This window comes from Astyanax mexicanus, chromosome 8, assembly GCF_023375975.1.
Source record: "Astyanax mexicanus isolate ESR-SI-001 chromosome 8, AstMex3_surface, whole genome shotgun sequence".
NCBI classification, from domain to species: domain Eukaryota; kingdom Metazoa; phylum Chordata; class Actinopteri; order Characiformes; family Acestrorhamphidae; genus Astyanax; species Astyanax mexicanus.
In genome coordinates, this window is record NC_064415.1 from 41997577 (window position 1) to 42018710 (window position 21134).

Consider the following 21134-nt stretch of genomic DNA (forward strand, 5'->3'; position numbering starts at 1 on the left):
AATAAATAATAATAAATAAGTTAAAGGTAGGAGATGGGGCAGTGGAGGGTTGGGAACGCTCATCAAGACACGTAAGAGAAGACAAGGAATTTGGTTCTTTCAGAAGAAACAACTTTCAGAAACATAACCAAAAAAATACAAAAAATTCTAGCTTGGTACTTGGATGGTGATGCTTTCAGTACACAATTAATCAGAAAAAATTTAGAAATGTATTTCACACTGCTGGAGAACTGGACCATGGTTCAGTAGATCTGGACTGAGACCAACTCTTTTGATCAGAACAAACTTTGGTCCTTTGGTTTGGACCTTGGTTCACGGCCCCTTTTACACCTGCTACATTGGTTCAGACCTAAACTGAAAAGTCTGAAAGTCCAGATCAAACAGGGGAAGTGTGAAGGCTCTATGTCTATGAGGAGCTATGAGGAGAATGATAGTTTATGGTTAAAGTAGCTTATATTATAACATTGAGTTATTTTATAGCAACTTCCAGAATGCAAATTAAATAGATAGTTTATAAATATAATAATAAAAAAAATACTCCAGAAAATATATTTAGTGATTGCTAATGGCAGACTGTGGATTATTTTCAAAGTGTTCCATTCAACACCTCTGTGAGTAAATTGTTCTGTGTATGGTTGTTTAATTTTAATGATAAAGAATCACATTAGTTTTTCCAGGTCATGAAAGGGGAGGAGCCCAAACTCTCTCTCTCTTTTAGGTCACACTTTCACAGAAGTTATTTATTGTTCACCTTATGGCCAATCATGGTATTTTACCACTTTACCTACAGAAAAACAGATGCAAAAATGTGCATTGGACAACATTACAAGAGGACAAAAATGACTAGGAATGATAATAGACTGTTGTTTATTGCTTCTTTATTTAACTTTAAAGAGGTTATTTACCTTTATTGTGTCTTATTTTCAGTCTTGGGCCTGCCATTTAAAAATCGATTAGATGTAGATTTTATACACTGTAAACCTTAATAAGTTAAGTTTTTGTTGTCTTAAACAAATTAAGTTTTTATAAATAATTTATAATACTGTACAGAGGCAAACTGCAAGTACTTGACACTCAAAATGTGGTGTACTTTTTAACTTAAAGTACCTATTACACAACCAGTCAATCTTACCTGTTTTTTGCAATGAATACATTAAGTTGTTTTCACTCAACATATACATCGTGTAGTTGTTTTTATAGCCAAAAATGATAAATTAAAGGTACACCACAAAAAAATCTAAATAATCAATGACATCAAAGTTGAATTAATATAGGCTCTTAATTGGATGCAGTAAACAAAACAAGCTTACATTAGTAGTTTTTCCAGAAATTAAAAAAATAATTCACATAAATTAGCTATAGAGTGAACAGTATTGAAAGCACAACCAACACAGTGTTCAGTAAATGATGCTTGTTCTCATAGCCTACAACACAGAGTCTAGGCAGTTAATCATTATACATGATGTATAAGTTAAGGTAGCCCGGGGGGGATCACTACACACTGATGGTGAGTTTCAGAAAAAGGGGGACACACTCAGTATGCAAATAGACTGTGCCAGAAGCCAATCGAAAAAAAGCTGTCGATGGCAACAGAATAAACTCAGTTATTCTAAGTTGATTTAACTCAAAGGTTTGAACGTATTTGTGTCCACAAATGTTCAGCTAACTCAAAATAGTTGAGTAATGTTTAGAAATACTTAATTTTAGAGGCCGCCAAGTGGTCCAGCGGTCTAAAGCGCTGCCACTATGAGTGGGAGGTCGCAGATTTGGACCCCTGCTCGTGCAGCTTTGCCATCAAGCTGCCGGCACTCAGAGGGAGTAGAGCTTAGATTCTCTGCCCAAACCCGAAGCCCGAGGCTGGGTCGGGTCGGGCTCCAGAAAATAGTCTGATATGTAGGCATCTGTTTTTTAATTCTATTTTTATTTTATATAAAGCTCTAGTGTGATAATCACAATGTTGCTAAGTAACCAATTATTATTGTTAGCGAAAACCAATGAAAAAGCGAAAACTGAAAGTGAAAAAACATTTATGTTAACTGAATCTAATAAAAACGATAATTAAAAGAAAAAAAACGTAGCTAACTGGAACTGTATTGTGTGTTTATACAACTAAAACAAACTGAAATTACTTGTAGAATACCCTCATTTTCGTGTTTAATTTATTTATAAGCACTGTTTTCTCTCCAAGAGTTGCACAGCGGGCGGTGTTGTGCTGATTCTGTTTGCGAAGCGGAGTCGGATTCAACAGGGAGTCGGATTCGGCACAACAGCGGCAGCGCATGGCACCTCTGGTCCGTAGCATTAGTTCTTGGTTAAAGCGCTCGCGCTAGCCGCAAAATACAACAGAAAACACTGAGAAACTGCAGAATTCTGTATGGGATTAGAATATTAGCGCGAGGAGATAAAAGAGAAACAGGAGATACAGTGTGTGAGAACATCTACCTGTGAGTAGCTCATACCAGAACAGCAAATCTCTCTTTCTTTCTCTTTCTCTCTCGTTTGTGTTTCTTAGATTGATTTCTCTGATAAGATGTGTGAAAACTAATAAAAATTAGCAAGCCCACCCTAAAAATTAATTAAAACTTAAGGAACTGTAGGAGAAAAAATAAAAACAAAATAATATATATATAAATAATAATAGTATAATGTATAATGAAAAATGAAAAATCTTATAATCACCTAGCTCTGGGCGCACGTGAACTCCTCTGCTTGTCCGCGTTTGACTTGCAGCACTGTGTGTAGCTGTTCTTAAAAATAATTTTAATTAAATAATAGTTCTATGCCATGTTACAGTGTTAATAAACATAATTCTGATTATATTTCGCTCATTCAATCAGCCCGAAAACAGACAGTTTATGGGGCGGATCGTGTCGGGTCGGGGCGGATCGTGTCGGGTCGGGTCAGGCTCATAATGACAGTTTATGGTTCGGGTTTGGTTGGACTGGGTCGGGCTGGGTCAGGTCGGATTTTTTGGGCCCGATCTAAGCTCTAATAGGGAGCAAAATTGGCAATGCTCCCTCCGGGTAGGTAGATGGCGCTCTCTCCCCACATCACTCCTAGGGTGATGTCCGCAGCACAGGGAGTCTGTGCTTTCCTCCGAGCGCGCTGGCTGCTTCCTCCAGGCTGTGCAATGCTGCATCAGCAACAGCTTGAAAAAAGCGGTGGCTGACTTCACATGTATCGGAGGAGTAAAATTGTAAAATATGGGAGAAAATTAGAGAAAAAAAAACAAAAAGAAATACCCAATTTTATGTAAAACAGACCTAATTTATGAGTTTAATGAGTTTAAACAGTGTATGGGTTTACAGTGTAGGGAACCAAAGATAGGACCTTAATATCTAAGCTCCAATAAAAACATAATTTTTTTAAGAGCATCTAACTCTCTTCTGCACTTCAGTGCTGTTTGACATATGCAGCTGAACAAGAAATCTGGCCTTCATTCACCTCACAGTGCAGCAGGAATGCAGTAAACAACGTGGATTAGCAAATACTTAAAGAGCTTTAAGAACCCAAGATACACTCAGAGCCGGTTGCCTGAAGGGCCTTGTAGAATGCAGTGCTTGATTCCAGCGCCACCTGCTGGACAACAGCTAAGACAGAGGGATACAGACTTAAGGGTTTGGACATTTTTTAAAGAAAAATTACCAAGAAGACCAAACTCTAATGTGTAGATCTGTTCACACAATGACAGAATCTACAATGTCCAGTTAAATCCTTTCATTTCCAATCAGATGAGCGTCTGACTCAGAGGGAGAGAAGATAAAAACAAACCTATTGGAGCACTTTCCAAATATGCATGGGTCCTGGCCAAGAACCACATCTGCACAACACACGCCTCTGTATTTCTAATAAAGGGCTGTCCTCCTCCTCTATCCTGCATGGATGGATAACGCAATGCATTGAGAAATCCCTCTTAGTGAAAATATTTTGCTTGCTTATACAAACAATATGCCTGGCTATAATACAGTTAGTGGACTGACTTGTATCAACAGAAAGATGTAAGACAGGTGTTGTGCGCACCAAATGGGTTTTTTAACTGAATTTGGATCCTATTACGGTTTGGAAAAAACTCAACTGTACCAAAGTAAAGCCGGTAAAAAACAGGCAAAGTTTATAGATAGATGCCGTGGTTCCATTCCATTTTATTCCGGTATATAGAAATTAAGACAGAAGTGTCTATCGTTCAAACTGATTTTAATCCAGAGGTAATTTTTGGATTCCTTTCACATCTGTGGTTTAATTGCAAAAGTAAGATATGTAATTAAAAACATTAGTAAAAACTACTCAGAACACTAAAAAAATATCTTTTGTTATCTGTCCCCACTCTCTAACTTTACCATGAAATATAATTATTAATTATTATGTAAAGTTTTTTTGTGGGTCCAAATTCCATATATGCTTTAAAAATATATATATTTTTAAAAATAAATCCATAATATTTAAGTTAAAAATACTCATTTTAAGTTGTGTTCCTGGGTTTCACTTATTCCTGTTACCGTAACACTTTACACCATCTGAAACATCTGGGACATTCTACAAGTTACATCTACAACAGGAAGTGACATCAGCTGTTTTTCTGAAGATCATGGGAAGGCCAAAACTAAGTTCCCTTATTTTTTTTCTGTATATTTGATCCTATTGTAACTATAACTGAGGAGGTCATTCTATGCTAAAAACAGGACTGAGTGCCAGTAACAGGAGTGAGTTCAAGTAACAGGAATATGTATTGTCCCCTGGTTTATTGATTAACTAATGTAAATATTATTAGTTTAAAACACTTTTTTTCAATTCTGTCCATTTGTTTAATAAATTGTATTATTATATATATTTAATACATTTCAGGTTTGGGTCTTCTTGAAAGGATAAAAATGGCTTTGCATATTTTAGAAAAAATACAATGTGCATGCATATATAGTATTTTTTGTTATAACTATCAATTATTTGAACATGCAGTCAACCATGTCTTTAAAATAAAGACTTTTTTTTTGTTGAGAAAATCAAAGGAGTTAGTGGACATGCTTTTTAAATGTCACATGAGTTTTGGTAACAGGACTGCTAAAAAAATGTGACCATCTTCGATTTAGAAACCGTGTAAAAATTAAGTAAAGCTGCCTGAGTTTGACCAGTACAGGTTTTGAATAGTTCAATATATGTGTTATTAGATTCAGAGTTGAACGAAGATAAAAAGATTAAGTTTAATTTGGAATAGTTACAAATTAATATTCTGGGTAAAAAAATCAAGTTAAACTGAGGAGTTTATTTAATAGTTGGGTCGGATTTACTGTTTTTACACCTTTAAAACAAACCGCACTAAACTAACTGGACTAAACAGTGCTGATAAGAAAACACCCTTAGAATAATTGACTCATTTGGTAGACCCACTCCATTCTTACAGGACAACAGTCTAATAAACTGTGTTCCAAAGCTCTGTTCCAAAGTGAAAGTAACCTTTTATGTGGGGGAAAAAAAAAACACAAACAAAGAATGTTCCAAATGTATGACCAGTGAGCTATTGGGAAGAAATCTTTACAGATCCTACTCATGACCTGTTCGACCTACATGTTCAAATGCAGCTATAAACTGCCTTCTTAGAGCACGTCCACTGTGAATAATGCATTTAGCTCTATATTGATACAATGTACCAAATGTACCATTACTCTGATTTTTGTCAATAAAATACTGAGATGTATTCTACATATTTACAATTTAACAGTGAGATACACTAAATGGACAAAGGTACAGAGATTATCTTTTATTCTAAAGTAAGAAATATTTGCACTAAAGGAGCAATCAGTAATGAATGTGAGTAAGTGTGAGAATTGTCTACAGCCGTCCAATTTCCAAACACATTTGCTGCACCACCCATAGATCACTGAAGTCATGCATCATTCTGTAGTCCTCGTACGGCTTCCGTAAGCGTTTTTTCCCTATGAGAAAAATGAACAGGGTTTTTAAAAACCCGCCTCTATCACATTCTGTGGTAAATAATCTATTCAGACCTCTGTACGTTTTATTCTGTGTACATTTTACTCATGAACATCTCTGGATCCTCTAATGAGAAAAATGCTAACTTTAAGCTAATGCTACAGCAGAGTGAACTGAACTCCCGGTGCCGCTGCAGAGATTAGCAGGGGACTCTTTTCGGCGCAACACCAGCGAACTCCAGCTTTTTACACACAGCAGAGCCAACTAATAAACTAACTGCTCTTACTGAGGAGAGCTGAGAGTGTCACAGCGTTAAATCACTAAAACAGCACAGTGATACTCCAGAACCAGCTGTAACACGTTTTAACATTTACCCTCTTTATTATGCAGTGAAATAAATGGGTGTTTCTGGTTGGTTGTCGCCTCAGTGAGGGCAGGTAGTTAGTTGTTAGTTGATTATTTGGGTCAGGTGTTGTAATCAGTATAAACTAATGACCGTAATTAAGTACTAAACCCTTTGGGGGGGGGGGGGGGGGGGGTATCTGCCTTTTAAAGCTCTAACACAGACTACACTGCTCAACATCACACTGCTCAATATTACTGAAAGAGTTTTCACCTGTTTAAATGATTTAATGATCCTCTGTGAAGAAGCATAATAATCCAAAACGTGATCTGAGCGGAGTTCACTGGTGTTGTGCAGAATCCAGTCCGGGGTCATTTCCAGACGCTGTGTTGTGACGTCAGTTAAGCATTAGCTTAAACTTAACATTTTTCTAATTACTCCCCTTAAATGATCTGGTAATTCAGATGATCCAGTGATATTTAGGAGGTAAATATACATAGAATAAAACATACAGGGTTCTGAACATATTTATTTACCACAGAATGTGACAAAAGCCAGTTTTTGAAAAGCCCATTCAAATTCCCCATTCACTTGAACCGCTTAGACACGGAACCCCAAATATGGGCATAAACAACATGGCGCCGACTACAAAATGAGGACACGACTTCAGTGGTCTATTCCACCCCAGACCTTCACACAGGTTGCCAGATTGACACACAGTGGCACGCAACAAGTCTTACTCTGTAGCTGATCAATGAGTATACACATTTCAATGTCCAAAATGCCTGTCTTTACTACACTACTGGTGGTGATACATTACCCAGCTATGGTTAGCAACCTTACTGAAGGTCAGTGATTACCTGTTCAGCAGAAAAATAGCCAACTCACCCACTTCCATTGCTGCAGTAAACTGAGTGTTGAAATAGGGGGAATGCCGGTGGACTAAAATCCTAAAGGCTAAATCCCACACAGATTTCTGTGACGTACCGCACAGTTCAAATAATAAAATACTGGCTAAAGCTCTGCTGACACCAGCTATCAGTGATTTAACTCAGCATTGTTTTCTTAATATCTGATGATACATCCTGATCTTGTTATGAGTTACTACAGAAAATATAATCCTTGTTGGTCTTATTGATCACACCTGAATTTCTCAGCGACACGTGAAGACCCTGGGGTAAAATGTTTGGCTAACTTAATTGAGCATGGCTTTTATGAGCTCATAAAACTAAATCAGCTTAAATGAGTATAAATAAGCTTTACTGGGGCCTTTCTTCACATTGTGTTTACTGCCTCCCTCTGGACTCTTACCAGAAAAGAAATAGCTATAGTGCTTTAATGAAACTTTGAAGCTTCATTCTGATGTGCACAGTGATTAACACCTTCAGGGGTTGGAAATACTAAATTTACTGCTTTCAAAGGCCATGTTTTCAGTATGTTCTGAAAATGAAAGAGGCGTGACTATTATTAATAAAACCTGAGGGAGTTAGTGTGGTTAGTAAATTTGGCACATGAACAGGAGAAAGCCTGCCGTGGCTCTGTAGACAGGACCTGCGTGCTTTCTAAAGTGTAGGCTGTACGTCGTTTTTTTTCTCCACTCTCCCATACAATTTTGAGCATTCCGAATGTGAGCTATGGTTTATTAAAGGTTGAAGGTACAACGTATGTGTGATATATATGTCTTCCAAAGATACATACACAATGTCTGCATTTATCTTTAAAAGCTACTGAATTATTTGTATTGGCAACAAAAGTCTGGTTTATCTTTGGGGGAAAGTTGAAATGGTCCAGATTCCTAAAGGTGCCTCCTTCACTTGTACAAACAATTATATGCAAGTACAAACAAGATGGGAATGTCCAGCAATCATACCGCTGAGGAAGTAGACGGGAGAGATGAATGTGCTTTGGTCCGAAATGTACAAATCAACCCAAAAACAAAAGCAAGAGACCTTATGAAGATGCTGCTGAAGCAGGTAGGAGTTTGTCATTATTTTTTCCCTTAATAAATGGAATTATAATTTAAAACTGCTTTTTATAACAGCAGAAAGCTGTTTTTTGAATGTGCACGAAGATGCAATCACTATTACATAGACCAGGGGTCGGCAATTAAGTTTGGCCGCGGGCCAGATTTTTTCCAAGCCATTACATGGCGGGCCACAAGCACTTGGGCGCGGTGGCGGGAGGGCGCTCTTAAAATGACAAGCAGACATTCAAGTGGGCTGATGTGGGTGAAATCTGTGGACTGACCATTGGGGGCACTATTAATGATATACCTGTTTGTTAAATAAAAAAAAACAAACGAATAAAAAAAAAAAAACAGAATAAAGAAGCTAGCAGTTATCTAACAGCCCGTGGCTCTATCAAAAAATCTTTAATAAAATTTTCTGTTTTGGAAAATTAAGTTTCTAAATAAAGAGCATTTTTTGAGACGGACAGTCCGATTTTTTTTTTTCATTATAGTTCAACCTCACGGGCCAGATGTTTCTTGCTTGCGGGCCGCATCTGGCCCGCGGGCCGCCTATTGCCGACCTATGACATAGACCAATGAATGTGGTTGGATGCACACTGCAAACACAAATGAGACCACACCAATTAACAAATGCAAATATTTTTTTTTATAAACATTTTTTTTATAAAAAATGTGCAAAAAAAAACATAAAACAAACCAAATCACTGCTTCAATTAGAAAAACAACACAAACAAAGGAAGCACATATTCAAAAAGTGCTACAAAAGGCACAATTATTTGCCCGGTTTGCCCTATAGATAATTAAAGGCAGCTTTAACAGCTTAACATTGGCTCGTTTAGGAAAACTTGAAATGATAATTAAATTAAACAACCATCTTCAGGTTATTTTACAAAAAAAAAATCACTTAAATATTTTTCTTTATCCAATAGAACATTAAAGTAAACGCCTGAGGCTGAAATATAAGGCAGCACCACAATTCTTCATACATACAAAACAAATCAACCAACCAAAAACATACTATAAACAAATACAAATGATTACCCAGATCACTATGTAATCTGTATAATGGCAAAACCCCTACGATTTCACAGCTCTGTTGAAAAGACCTATAAACAGGACTACCATCCTAAGGCACATCTTTGAGTAACAGCTAAAAAATAAGAAAAACAAAACTACTATTAATGTAGTTTGTATGGAAGCCATGTAGAAAACAAATCCAGCACATAACTGTATTAAATTATCTCTCATTATTCTGAGATATTCCCTTATTATTTTTGAAATAGTTAGTTGAGAAGCCAAATCAATTTTGAAATACTAAAAGTACTTTAAATAACAACATAGCATCTCACTATAATGAATTTGAAGGTCAAAATAATACTAAGCCAATGTAAAGTTTAAAACACTGACCTAGAATCTCAAAATAAGATAGCACTTACAAATACAGTTATTCCAAAAGGAGGTAGAATCTCCAAATAATGAGATAGCTTTTTTTTTTTAAGTGAAGGGAATGGGCTACCATAAGTTTGCAAAGCCCCCCCAAACAGAACAGAATTACTGTTGACAACCATCTCTGTCAACCAAACTTTAAAAAGTTAATGCCTGAAGCTTCCAAACCAAATTCTAGTAAACATTCACAACATCCAGCCCTGCATCAGAGAGAGGGAGTAACAGTAAAGCACACTCCACTGAAGGGGAGTTGGAATATTAATGCAAATCAAAGCTGTAGTGGTGTGTGTGTGTGTGTGTGTGTGGAGGTCACTGTGTCAGTGTGTTGGAATGTAAGTCGTTGGCGTTTGCCAGTGGCAGTGCTGTGGATCGTTGCCATGGAAGAGAGAACGACTCGGATCTCTGCTCAGAGTAAACAGAGTCGTGCGGCCGGTCACGCCAAAACCCACTGATGCGTCCATCTTTTCTTAATAATTAAGAATGTGTACATCGAACAGGTCACAGACGCCCTCGTTGTCATCCAGGTTGAAGTTGTAATCCACACCCGGGTTGGGCGAGAGTCGTAGCAGAGGAAAAACTACAGAGACAGAAATAAATTAGTGCATGTGCAACTATACAAACACAGAGAGACTCCCACATAACCGTAGTGAGGAGGGATTCACAAATCATGCAGATAAGGCTAAGGTGAAGTTTTACACCATTTCCTGGATCCATGTTCAAACAGAATATTTAGACACTCACTCAGTGCTGATAATTTACCACTTACAAAAAAAAGCAAGACCTATAAAAGACAGCAAGGAGCTGCGAAGTCCGATACAAGTAAAAACAAAGCTGACAACTGCTCTTAAATCAAATGTTATCTACGATACTGTTACTGATAGCATTCTACAACAGTTGCTGAACTTCAGAAACTGAGCAGTTCTGGAATTTTAGTCACAGTAAACTCAGTGAACAATGTACCTGCTTCATATTCATATTTGCTGTTTCTTTTATTTCAATTATAATTTTTACATTGTAACTAAATACTGAAGTCATCCAAACTATGAAGGAACAGATAATGAATAATTTAGTAAACTTAAGTGTTAAACAAACTAACATACTCTGTGAAGCATTTAGGTGGCTCTTATCTGGAGTTCTGTTAACTTGCGATTTCATGGGGCGGTCATGATGAGAGCCAGTTTCATCATAACGTTTTTGATGGTCTTTCAAAGTTCTTGAATTTTTTTTAGACGGCCACCTTCACTTCTTAAAGTTTTTTTTTCCTATACTTAGTTATAGAAAAGTAAAGTTTGAGTTATTCCTGCCATAATATAGATTAGAACATTACTCAAACAGAGCTATTTACTGTATACCAACTCTACCTCTTCACTACTTTATACCTGATGCTCTCAAACTCATTAAGAGGAGCAAGAAATTCATGTGATTAACTCTTGACAAGTTCAGCACAGCTGTTAACTGAAAGCCTGAATTCCAGGTGACTCTACCTTATAAAGCTGACTGAGAAAATCCAGCCAAGATGTGCAATGCTGTCATCTAAACAAGAGGTGCTACTTTGAAGATTTTAAAATATAAGACATATTCTAGTTTGTTTAACTTTTTTTTTTTAATAAACGTTTTTCTTCATAATTTGGATGATATTCCTGGATGTCCAAACCTTTAACTGGAACTGCATGCATCTTTGACAGCTGTTCTTTTTATTGTATCAAAATGTCATGATGAACAGACCAGTAGAAATTATATAAAATAATTTAGAACAAAATCTTTCTACTTTGACTTTCAATAAGTTGTCAGTGACCATGACAATAAATACCAATACAATAAACACTGCCATCGAAGACAGTCTATCCAGATATAATAATCCTGATACTTAAGACTCAGGAAATCTGAAAATCTCCAGTACATTTTAATCAATCACTTTCCAAATAACAAAAATAAATCTTTTAAAAGAGTCCTGAATACGGTACGAAAAAGTTGTTGGAACTTTATAGGCGACTTTGGTGAACATGCTTATGGGATAACCTAAATAATCAAGTTCGTTTATCACTGAAGAGGCAGGTACTCCTCTTTCACGAGGGCTGATTTAATCCTGACTTACCGTCGGACGACATAAGTTCATCTATGAGGTCAGCAACACCTGAAAGACACAAAAAACTTTAACATTTAAAGCGTAATAGCATTAGAGTCAATATTATTAATACTCTATTGGTTGGTTTTCTGTCAGGGATTAGACCTAGTCCTAGACAAAATTTTATTTTGAATGGAAAATCTTCATTTAAAATTAGGCCTGATCCCTGTTTAGGAAAATTCCTAAGGTCTGGTGCCTATGTACATGCATAATTTCTTGTTAAATTTGAAAGTTGCATGGATTCCAGTCAATATCAGCAGATTCTCGAGAACAATGTTCAAGAATCAGTGGTAAACTTGGAAATTGCGCCGGGGCTGAATACTTCAACAAGACAACGACCCTAAACACTGCTCAAAATATACTAAAGCATTCATGCAGATGTACACATACAAAGAATAATGAAGATGGCAATTCCAGAACGTTGTATGGTCCAAAATACCTTCAACTAGATGCCAGATTCTCATTGAAAGCTATAGGAAGTGTTTAGAAGCTGTTATTTCTACAAAAGGAGGATCTACTAAACATGGAGGTCATTTTTCTGTTGGGGTGCCCAAAATTTTGCACCTGCCTATTGCGCACTTCCTGTAAAAAAATTAAACTTCATTTCACTTCTCAAATATCACTGATTTCATCTGCTATATGATATATTTAACTGAAATTGCTCATTTGAACAACCAATGATTTATAAAGGAAAATCATGAAAATTATCAGAGGTGCCCAAACTTTTTCATACCACTGTATATGTATTGGATATGGCATAGATTTTATGCAGAAGCATAAATTAATCTCTTGTTTTCCCCAGGGTTTTGCATTGTGCTCCTTTTTTGTATAATCAAAATTATACCAAACTACTCTGTGTCGCTTACTAAGTGAAACACACTAAATAAATAAACTAATGACTGTTAATGAGTTATTTACCTTCTCTTTCCTCCTTCATTTGGTCCATATTGTTTAGTCTGAATAGACTTCCCACATCCAGCATGGACTGCATATCCTGGCCACCAAGCGCCCCATGCAGCTGCACTACTGCCTCACTACCAACCATGGGCTCCTGCATCAGCAAGCACTGGCTTCCAGGTGACTCAGGGTGGCACTCTTAAGATGGGGGAAGAAAACAGCATAAACACTGCAAACATCAGTAATGAAAGCAATTGAAAATTGCTAAACTGGAAATTGCTAAATGTAAACATAAAATGAACAGTTGAGAAAAGACCAGAAGTTTACTTGCGCTATATGAAAAAAACATACACATTTTTCCACTGTCTGAACATGGTTATTACTTTCTGCAAAGTCAAACGTTTACATACAATAAGATGACCATGTCTTTAAACAATTTGAGACAGCCCATATGATAATGTCATGTCTTTGGAAACTTCAGATTTAATTTTATTGGCAACTTTGGAGTAAATTAGAAACACACCTGTGGATGAATGTTTTAAGGTATACCTGAAACATACTGCTTCTTTTTATGACATTATGGGGAAAGTCTAAAGAAATCAGCCAAAATATCAGGAAGAGAATTGTGGACTTTCACAAGTCTGGGTAATCTTTGGGTGCCAATTTTTAGATGCCTGAAGGTGCCTCGTTCACTTGTACAAAAAATTATAGGCAAGTACAAATGAGATGGAAATGTCCAGCCATTATACCACTCAGGAAAAAGACGGCTTCTGGGTCCCAGAGATGAAAATGCTTAGGTTCAAAATGTGCAAAATCAACCCAAGAACAAATGCAAAAGACCTTGTGAAGATGCTGCGGAAGCTGGTGAGAGTGTCTCATTATCCACAGTGAAACAAGGACTGTATAGTCATGGGCTGAAAGGCCATTCTGCCAGGAAAGAGCCATTACTCCAAAAGAAAGCTAAAAAAAACAGATTAATGTTTGCAAATGCACACAGAAACAAAGACTTACATTTTTGGAAACTTGTCCTGTCGTCTGACAAACTAAATTTGAATTGTTTGGCCACGATTACCATCTTAATGTTTGGAGGAAAAAGGAAGAAGCTTGAAAGCCATAGAATACCATCCCAACTGTGAAACATGGGGGTGGCAGCATCATATTGTGGGGTTGTTTTGCTGAGGGAAGACTGGTGCACTTTACAATATAGATAAGCATCATAAGAAAATAACATTATGTGGCAACACTGAGGCAACATCTAAAAAAATCAGCCAGGAAATTAAAGCTTTGGCGTAAATGGGTCTTTCAGTTGGACAATGACCCAAAGAACACCGCCAAACTGATTACAAAGTGGCTTAAGGATAATAAAGTCAATATTTTGGAATTGCAATCACAAAGCACTGATCTCAATCTTATTGAAAATGTATGGACACAGATGAAAAGGCAGGTGTGAGCATGGCTCAGTTACACCAGTTCTGTCAAAAGTAATGGGTCTAAATTCCTACCGACTATTGTGAGAAGCTTGTGAAAAGATAACCAGAAATGTTTGACCCAAGTCGTAAAGTTTAAAAGCAATTGTACCAAATACTAATGAAATGCATGTAAACTTTTGACTTTAAAGAAAGTAATAAAAATGTCTCAAAAATAGCTCTCTTATTGGTTCAACTGTACATAAAAGTGCAGCAGTGCCATACAGCAAATAACTGTTTACCATATGGAGTGAGTTAGTTTAAAAGCTTCTCTAAAACCACCTTTTGAAACAGGACCTTGATGCATCTAATGCATCAACATTTTAGAATCAAAAAGCTCATAAGTTGCTTCAATTCTTTTCAGGATTATAATTGCTCTATTCTGTGATTTATGCAAAATATGTAAAATATCACTTTAAACTGAGGGGACTTTTTACCCATATGAACATCTGGAGGACTGGAGGAGGGTGTGAGCTGGATCTCAGGAGATGCTGGACTCTCCAGCTGGCTGTGCTCCAATCCGCAGGGGTCTGACGAAGAGATGGGGTATCTCTGCAAACCAGCAGGTGTGCTGGGCGGAGTGGGCATGGCAGACACGTCGTCCGGAGGCGGGACAGAGAATACAACAGGCTTAGAGCCGCTCGTCTTCCTGTTAATCAGCATCACCTGGATAGGAGCCGAGTCACTCCGCAGATTCACCTGGTATCTCTTCTGACCATTATGAGACTAAAATAACAGAAGCAACAAAAACAAAATGGGAACTCCAACAACAGTTTTTTCTTTTTCTTTCTGTATTATTGTACACTGGTTACAGCTTACCACTTCAGGAACTGGAACCTCTAGCTGTGTCCCAGCAGGAGCCATTACTGCCAGGAGAGTGTCGCCACTGAACACATCACATATGTCCTCGTGCGTCACATAATTATATGTAACCAAGGTAAAGGAAAAATACTTGTAGAGGACAAATTAACAAAAGATAAAAGGACCATCCAGACTGTTATCAACAACAAGTCCAAAAGTCAGGGTCTGCCATGGTAAGGGGTTGTTGGTGCACTTTTTGATAGCAGTATTAATACAGAAATGTACATTAAAACCTTAGAGCAACATATGCAGCCTTGAAGTCAACATCTTTTCCTGGAAGTTGCATGCATTGTCCAAAAAGATAATGTAAAAATCACACTTTACAAAGGCATGGAGAACTGTCCCCATTGGAGAACTAGTTGAGATTTCTGAAGCGTAAATTTGTGACAATGATCATCCCAGTCTGTTTAAACACTTTAAGATGGGTTTGCAGAAAGGTTGAGACAAAATAACACTGCAAACACTTAATTACTTGGAATTTTCTGTGCCAAAAAAGCATCATCACAAGAAGCATTGCGATGGAAAAATTGAGACTTTTTCTTCTTTTTATTTCGTGTTATTAATTTTTTTTTCCAAATATTGAGAGAAAATCAAATTGTGCATCTAGAATCGTGAATCAAAATGAACCGTGAGCAGAGTGCATTGATTATTACTAGGGGTGTGACGAGACACTAATATCACGAGACGATACGAGACACGATACTGGGTTACGAGGACGAGACGAGATTTAAAAATAACATTTTTAAGAAAACTTCAAAAAATTAAATTGCTTGAAAATTAGTTTTATGTGACAAAATCATATAATGCACACTTAACAGACGGGTCTCTCTCACACATTGATTTTATATGAAAAAGAAATAGAAGAAGAGGAAGAAGAATTAAAATTAAAAGTAAAACTTTTCTAGGTCTTATATAGTGCAAACCACAACCAGTCATATTAAGCCTATGGTTAGTGTTTTTTCTCCTAAATTTCTTGTAATTTAACTATGCATAACCATAACCAGTCATATTAAGACTCTGCTTGAAGTGCAATTTACAGTATTTACTAGGGCTGTGAATCTTTGGGACAGTAAGAGCACTGTCGCGCAGAGCTTTTTAACTGTACCGCGGAGCTCACGTACTGTCGCGTGGAGCTCACGTACTGTGCCACGAGATCTCGTCACACACTTTCCGATTAGGAGTAGTAGAAGCCATTTTCTATAAATCTTGCTTTACTTTTAGCCGTTAATGAATTTTAGAGCTAAACAGAGCCTGTGGGAATAAAATTCAAAGGAGAAAAAGAGTGTGGGTTGAAATCCAGTCCTGAAAATCATTCATAAAGTGAAAAGCTTAAACTGCAGACTGGAAAAACAGGACTCTCAGTAACGGCACAAAGCCACTGGTGAGCAGTTACTCATAATTAGATGTGATTCACCAAACAATAGTGCTGAGATTACACCACTTCCTGACCTCTTAAGGGTGGGGATTACCTGAAACAGCCAAACTGCCAGGACAAACTTAAATCTCAATTACTAAGAGATAGCCTAGATAAACATCTCTCTTCAGCCAAGTGTTCAGATAATGGCATGCACAAGCCAGTGCAAAGCTTCAGCTACCCACATTATTTCACAACATCATGCCCTGACCACATGCAGAGAGAAACTGTTGAGCAAGAGTCACACTGGCATGAACATACTTGTTAACTCACCAAACTATTTTTTTTATTTTTAAACCAAAACCACAACATGGATAAATGTATCTACGGCTGCATGCATCTACCAGGATACAGCACTGTTTTGGAATGAAACTTGTTGCCAGAGCTGACTTCGAAGGACAAGTAAATTATATATTAAAATTGTATGCAGGAAGGCTTGAGGTTTTACTTAACCAAAACATTGTTATGCACAGAGAAATTGGCTTGCCTGAAGTAGATTACACACAGAGGGGCTGGCCTTGTTAGCACCATGTTCTGCAAAATGTTTTACAGTCTGTAAGTGAATTATCCCTAATATAAATTTCCTAAAAATACAGTCTCAGTACTGGACAACATCCTCTGGATGAAGAAAAAAAAAATCAGGTGATTTAAACAGTTTATCTAATTTCAGACTCTGTGATTAATTAATCTAAATGAATCACATTCATTATTAAAATATTTGAAACTTTACAATTTAATACAATTTTTGCTGATGACAAAATAAATGAATGAATGAATGAATATCTGGCATAGACTTAAAAGCTCCCTGTAATAAACATCAGTCAGTAACAGCTGCAGTAACACTAGGCCGATTTTTTATAGTTTGTTTCATGTTTATTCGCATAAGAATTACGAAGAATTACAGAAAATAGTCACACATGGCAGGTTAGTTTGCAGAAAAATCTATACTACTTAAATATGTCTTAAAGAGTAACTACACTCTAAGACATTTTACTTACATTAATAACTGAAATATGTTGCTCTTTATTAATAAAATATACCAGCCCTGTTTAAAAGTGAATTCTCAGCCACACTTACTGGAAACTGCTAAAAGGATATCTGTTGCTGTTGGGGTCTTCTTTCAGATGTTTGAGACTCTGCTGTAGAAAAACTTTCTGCATGTCCAGTTCCCTTTCCTGCTTCTCCAGTTCAGATATCTGTGCCTTCAAAATCTCCACCTGCTCCAAGAGCTCCTGTGGCTGGCAGTCTGAACCTTCTCCTCTAGACAACAAAACAGAGTGCATTACTCTAAATTCAATCTACAAAGGTGAGAAAATACCAGCTTTTATCTAATTTTTTTTTTTTTTTAAGTGGGTGGTGGGATAATATTTTCATGCTTTTCCACTCACTTCCATTGGATGGTGTTTTTGGTCTTTTTCTCGATGAGTCCAATCCCTTCGAGAACATTTGTGATATCATAGATTCTTCTTTTCTGTTTGACAGCCAAACTGTCTGCAGCCTGCAAAATAAAGAGGAGGCGAAACAAGTTCACGTTACACCAGAACAAAAACAGCTGGTAGAACAAGAGATCCCAGCGTGAACTTTAGAGGCGGATTAGCAATTCGGGTTAGAGGTAGTTCAGGACAAAAGAGGAGGGGGAGGGGGCACAACAGGAGACATTTAGTTAAGAATGATCCCTACACCTGCCAGAAATGAGGCATTCATCATTGTGTACCATTTACTTCTAAAATCTACAATAATCTAATAAACACCACGTCTTTTAAAAGATCAGATTAATGACTTAATGCTTTAAAATCATCAAAATTGAGGAAACAACCAATGGAACCCATTAGGTATCAAGGTAAAATAATAATAACAGAGATTTAAAACATTTCCAAGGTTAGTACACAGTTTCCTTCATTTAATAAATCTCTGAATTTAACAAGCCATCCCCTTAATTTATGCAATTTGAATCCCTCTTTAACAATCTGTTCTCTCCATTTAAAAAAAAAGTCTTTTATCCTCAATTTAATATATTAATGTCTATAATTTTGCAGATTGTTGTAGATAAAAAAAATGCCTGATTTTGATTGAGTGCAGTTGATTATAAAAAAAATAGTTAGCTAATGTTTTCAGTGTTAAACTAAACTAATCTCAGCATTAACTCTCTCAGTTAATAAACTGAACTCAGCGTTAATGCAGGGTTAACCCTCTCAGTTTATAAACTGAACTCAGCCCTAATCCAGGGTTAACTCTCTCAGATTAAGAACTGAACTCAGCCCTAATCCAGGGTTAACTCTCTCAGATTAAGAACTGAACTCAGCCTTAATCCAGGGTTAACCCTCTCAGTTTATAAACTGAACTCAGCCCTAATCCAGGGTTAACCCTCTCAGTTTATTAACTGAACTCAGCCTTAATCCAGGGTTAACCCTCTCAATTTGTGAACTGAACTCAGCCTTAATCCAGGGTTAACTCTCTCAGTTTATAAACTGAACTCAACCTTAATCCAGGGTTAACCCTCTCAGTTTATAATCTGAACTCAGGCTTAATCCAGGGTTAACCCTCTCTGTTTATAATCTGAATTTAGCCCTAATACAGGGTTTACTCTCTCAGTTTGTGAACTGAACTCAGCCTTAATCCAGGGTTAACTCTCTCAGTTTATAAACTGAACTCAGCCTTAATCCAGGGTTAACCCTCTCAGTTAATAATCTGAACTCAGGCTTAATCCAGGGTTAACCCTCTCAGTTTATAATCTGAACTCAGGCTTAATCCAGGGTTAACCCTCTCTGTTTATAATCTGAATTTAGCCCTAATACAGGGTTTACTCTCTCAGTTTGTGAACTGAACTCAGCCTTAATCCAGGGTTAACCCTCTCTGTTTATAATCTGAATTTAGCCCTAATCCAGGGTTAACCCTCTCAGTTTATAATCTGAACTCAGGCTTAATCCAGGGTTAACCCTCTCAGTTTATGAACTGAACTCAGCCTTAATCCATGGTTAACCCTCTCAGTTTATAATTTGAACTCAGGCTTAATCCAGGGTTAACTCTCTCAGTTTATGAACTGAACCCAGCCTTAATCCAGGGTTAACTCTTAGTTTATGAACTGAACCCAGCGTTAATCCATATTTAACTCTCCCAGTTTAAGAACTGAACCCAGTGTTAATTCAGGGTTAAGTCTCTTAGTTTAAGAACTGAACACAGCGTTAATCCAGCATTAATTATCTCTCTCTGTTTAGGGACTAAACCCAGCGTTAACTCTCTCTGTTTAAGGACTTAACCCACCGTTACCTCTCTCTGTTTAAGGACTAAACTCAGGGTTAACTCTCTCTGTTTAAGGACTTAACCCACCGTTACCTCTCTCTGTTTAAGGACTAAACTCAGGGTTAACTCTCTCTGTTTAAGGACTTAACCCAGCGTTAACTCTCTCTGTTTAAAAACTTAACCCAGCGTTACCTCTCTCTGTTTAAGGATTAAACTCAGGGTTAACCCGCTCTGTTTAAAAACGTAACCCACCGTTACCTCTCGCTTTTTAAGGACTAAACTCAGGGTTAACTAGCTCAGTTTAAGGACTTAATCCAGCGTTAACCCTCTCTCTTTAAAAACGTAACCCACCGTTACCTCTCTCTGTTCAAGGACTAAAGTCAGGGTTAAGTCTCTTGGTTTGGGAACTGAACACGGCGTTAGTTCATCTTTAACTCTCTCAGTTTATAAACTAAATTTAGGGTTAAATTTACCACTTTTAGGTCGAGTACTCCGTCCTTCGCCTCCTGCAGCAGAGTCACGAACTTGATGGCGAGCAGACCCAGACTCTTCTCATGGCGGCTGGAGCCGAGCGGAGCCGACGGGGAGCGACCCGAGCAGCTCATCCTCACACACCGCCGCCAGCCGGCTGACACACCGCCCGCAGTAACACCGACACACCGCCCGCACCGCGCTCCGTAACTCACACCGCCCGGGTTAACACTAACACCGCCCGGGCTGAGGGCAGGTCAGAGGTCTGGTTCTGGGTCCGCGGTGTGTATGTGGGCGGGGGGTTTATCCGCGGGCTGAGTGAGAAACTCCGCTCCTGCTGTTTGTTTGGTGTTTTTTTTTTTTTTTTTTTTACCTCAGGGCTAAAACTGCTCCTCAGAGCTCAGGGATTTTAAATGAAAGGAAATGACGTTTTGTTACCGTTACCCTGGCAACCTGTTCAACAGTTAGCTTTGACCCTTTTTATTGAATTTTCAAAATTAAAATGATGTAAAATACAGTAGAAAAGTGGGAAATAGTCAAAATATATAAATAAATACAACTAGGGGAGAAAAGGTGAAGCTACTAAATTTTAAATACAACTAAGAGTGAAGGACTGCAATAAAATACACACCTACAAAAATAAACTAATAATTAAATGATCATATTAAAGAGGTTTTATGGATGAATGCAAGTTTTGTATTGGTGTTGGGCTTTGTTTATCAACATTAATACTCTAATAAACTAATAAAAACAGGGTTTGCATTTTTTCAATTTACCCAAAATAGGTCAATAAACTGCCTGCCCAATAAAAAGGTCACACACTTTAATATTTTGTTAACCTGCCTTTAACTTTAATTGAAGGACGCATTCACTGTGGCATTGTTTCATCTCAATGAGGTTAAGATCTGGACTCTGTGGTGAACAATCCATGTGTGAAAATAATGATCTAATATAATAATGATCTAATAATGTTCCCT

At 37.3% G+C, this 21134-nt stretch overlaps 1 protein-coding gene across 1 annotated transcript; it reads right to left on the reverse strand.

The window, feature by feature from the left end:
* Positions 1-8889: 8889 nt before the first annotated feature.
* On the reverse strand, positions 8890-20530 carry e2f5 (E2F transcription factor 5). The gene is made up of 8 exons (XM_049482502.1): positions 20160-20530; positions 17835-17944; positions 17541-17706; positions 14991-15095; positions 14609-14897; positions 12727-12903; positions 11779-11817; positions 8890-10260 (listed from the first exon to the last, which is right to left on the reverse strand). Exons 1-8 carry the CDS (start codon positions 20289-20291, stop codon positions 10151-10153), a joined length of 1128 nt encoding a protein of 375 aa, XP_049338459.1. The 5' UTR covers positions 20292-20530; the 3' UTR covers positions 8890-10150.
* Positions 20531-21134: the final 604 nt, after the last annotated feature.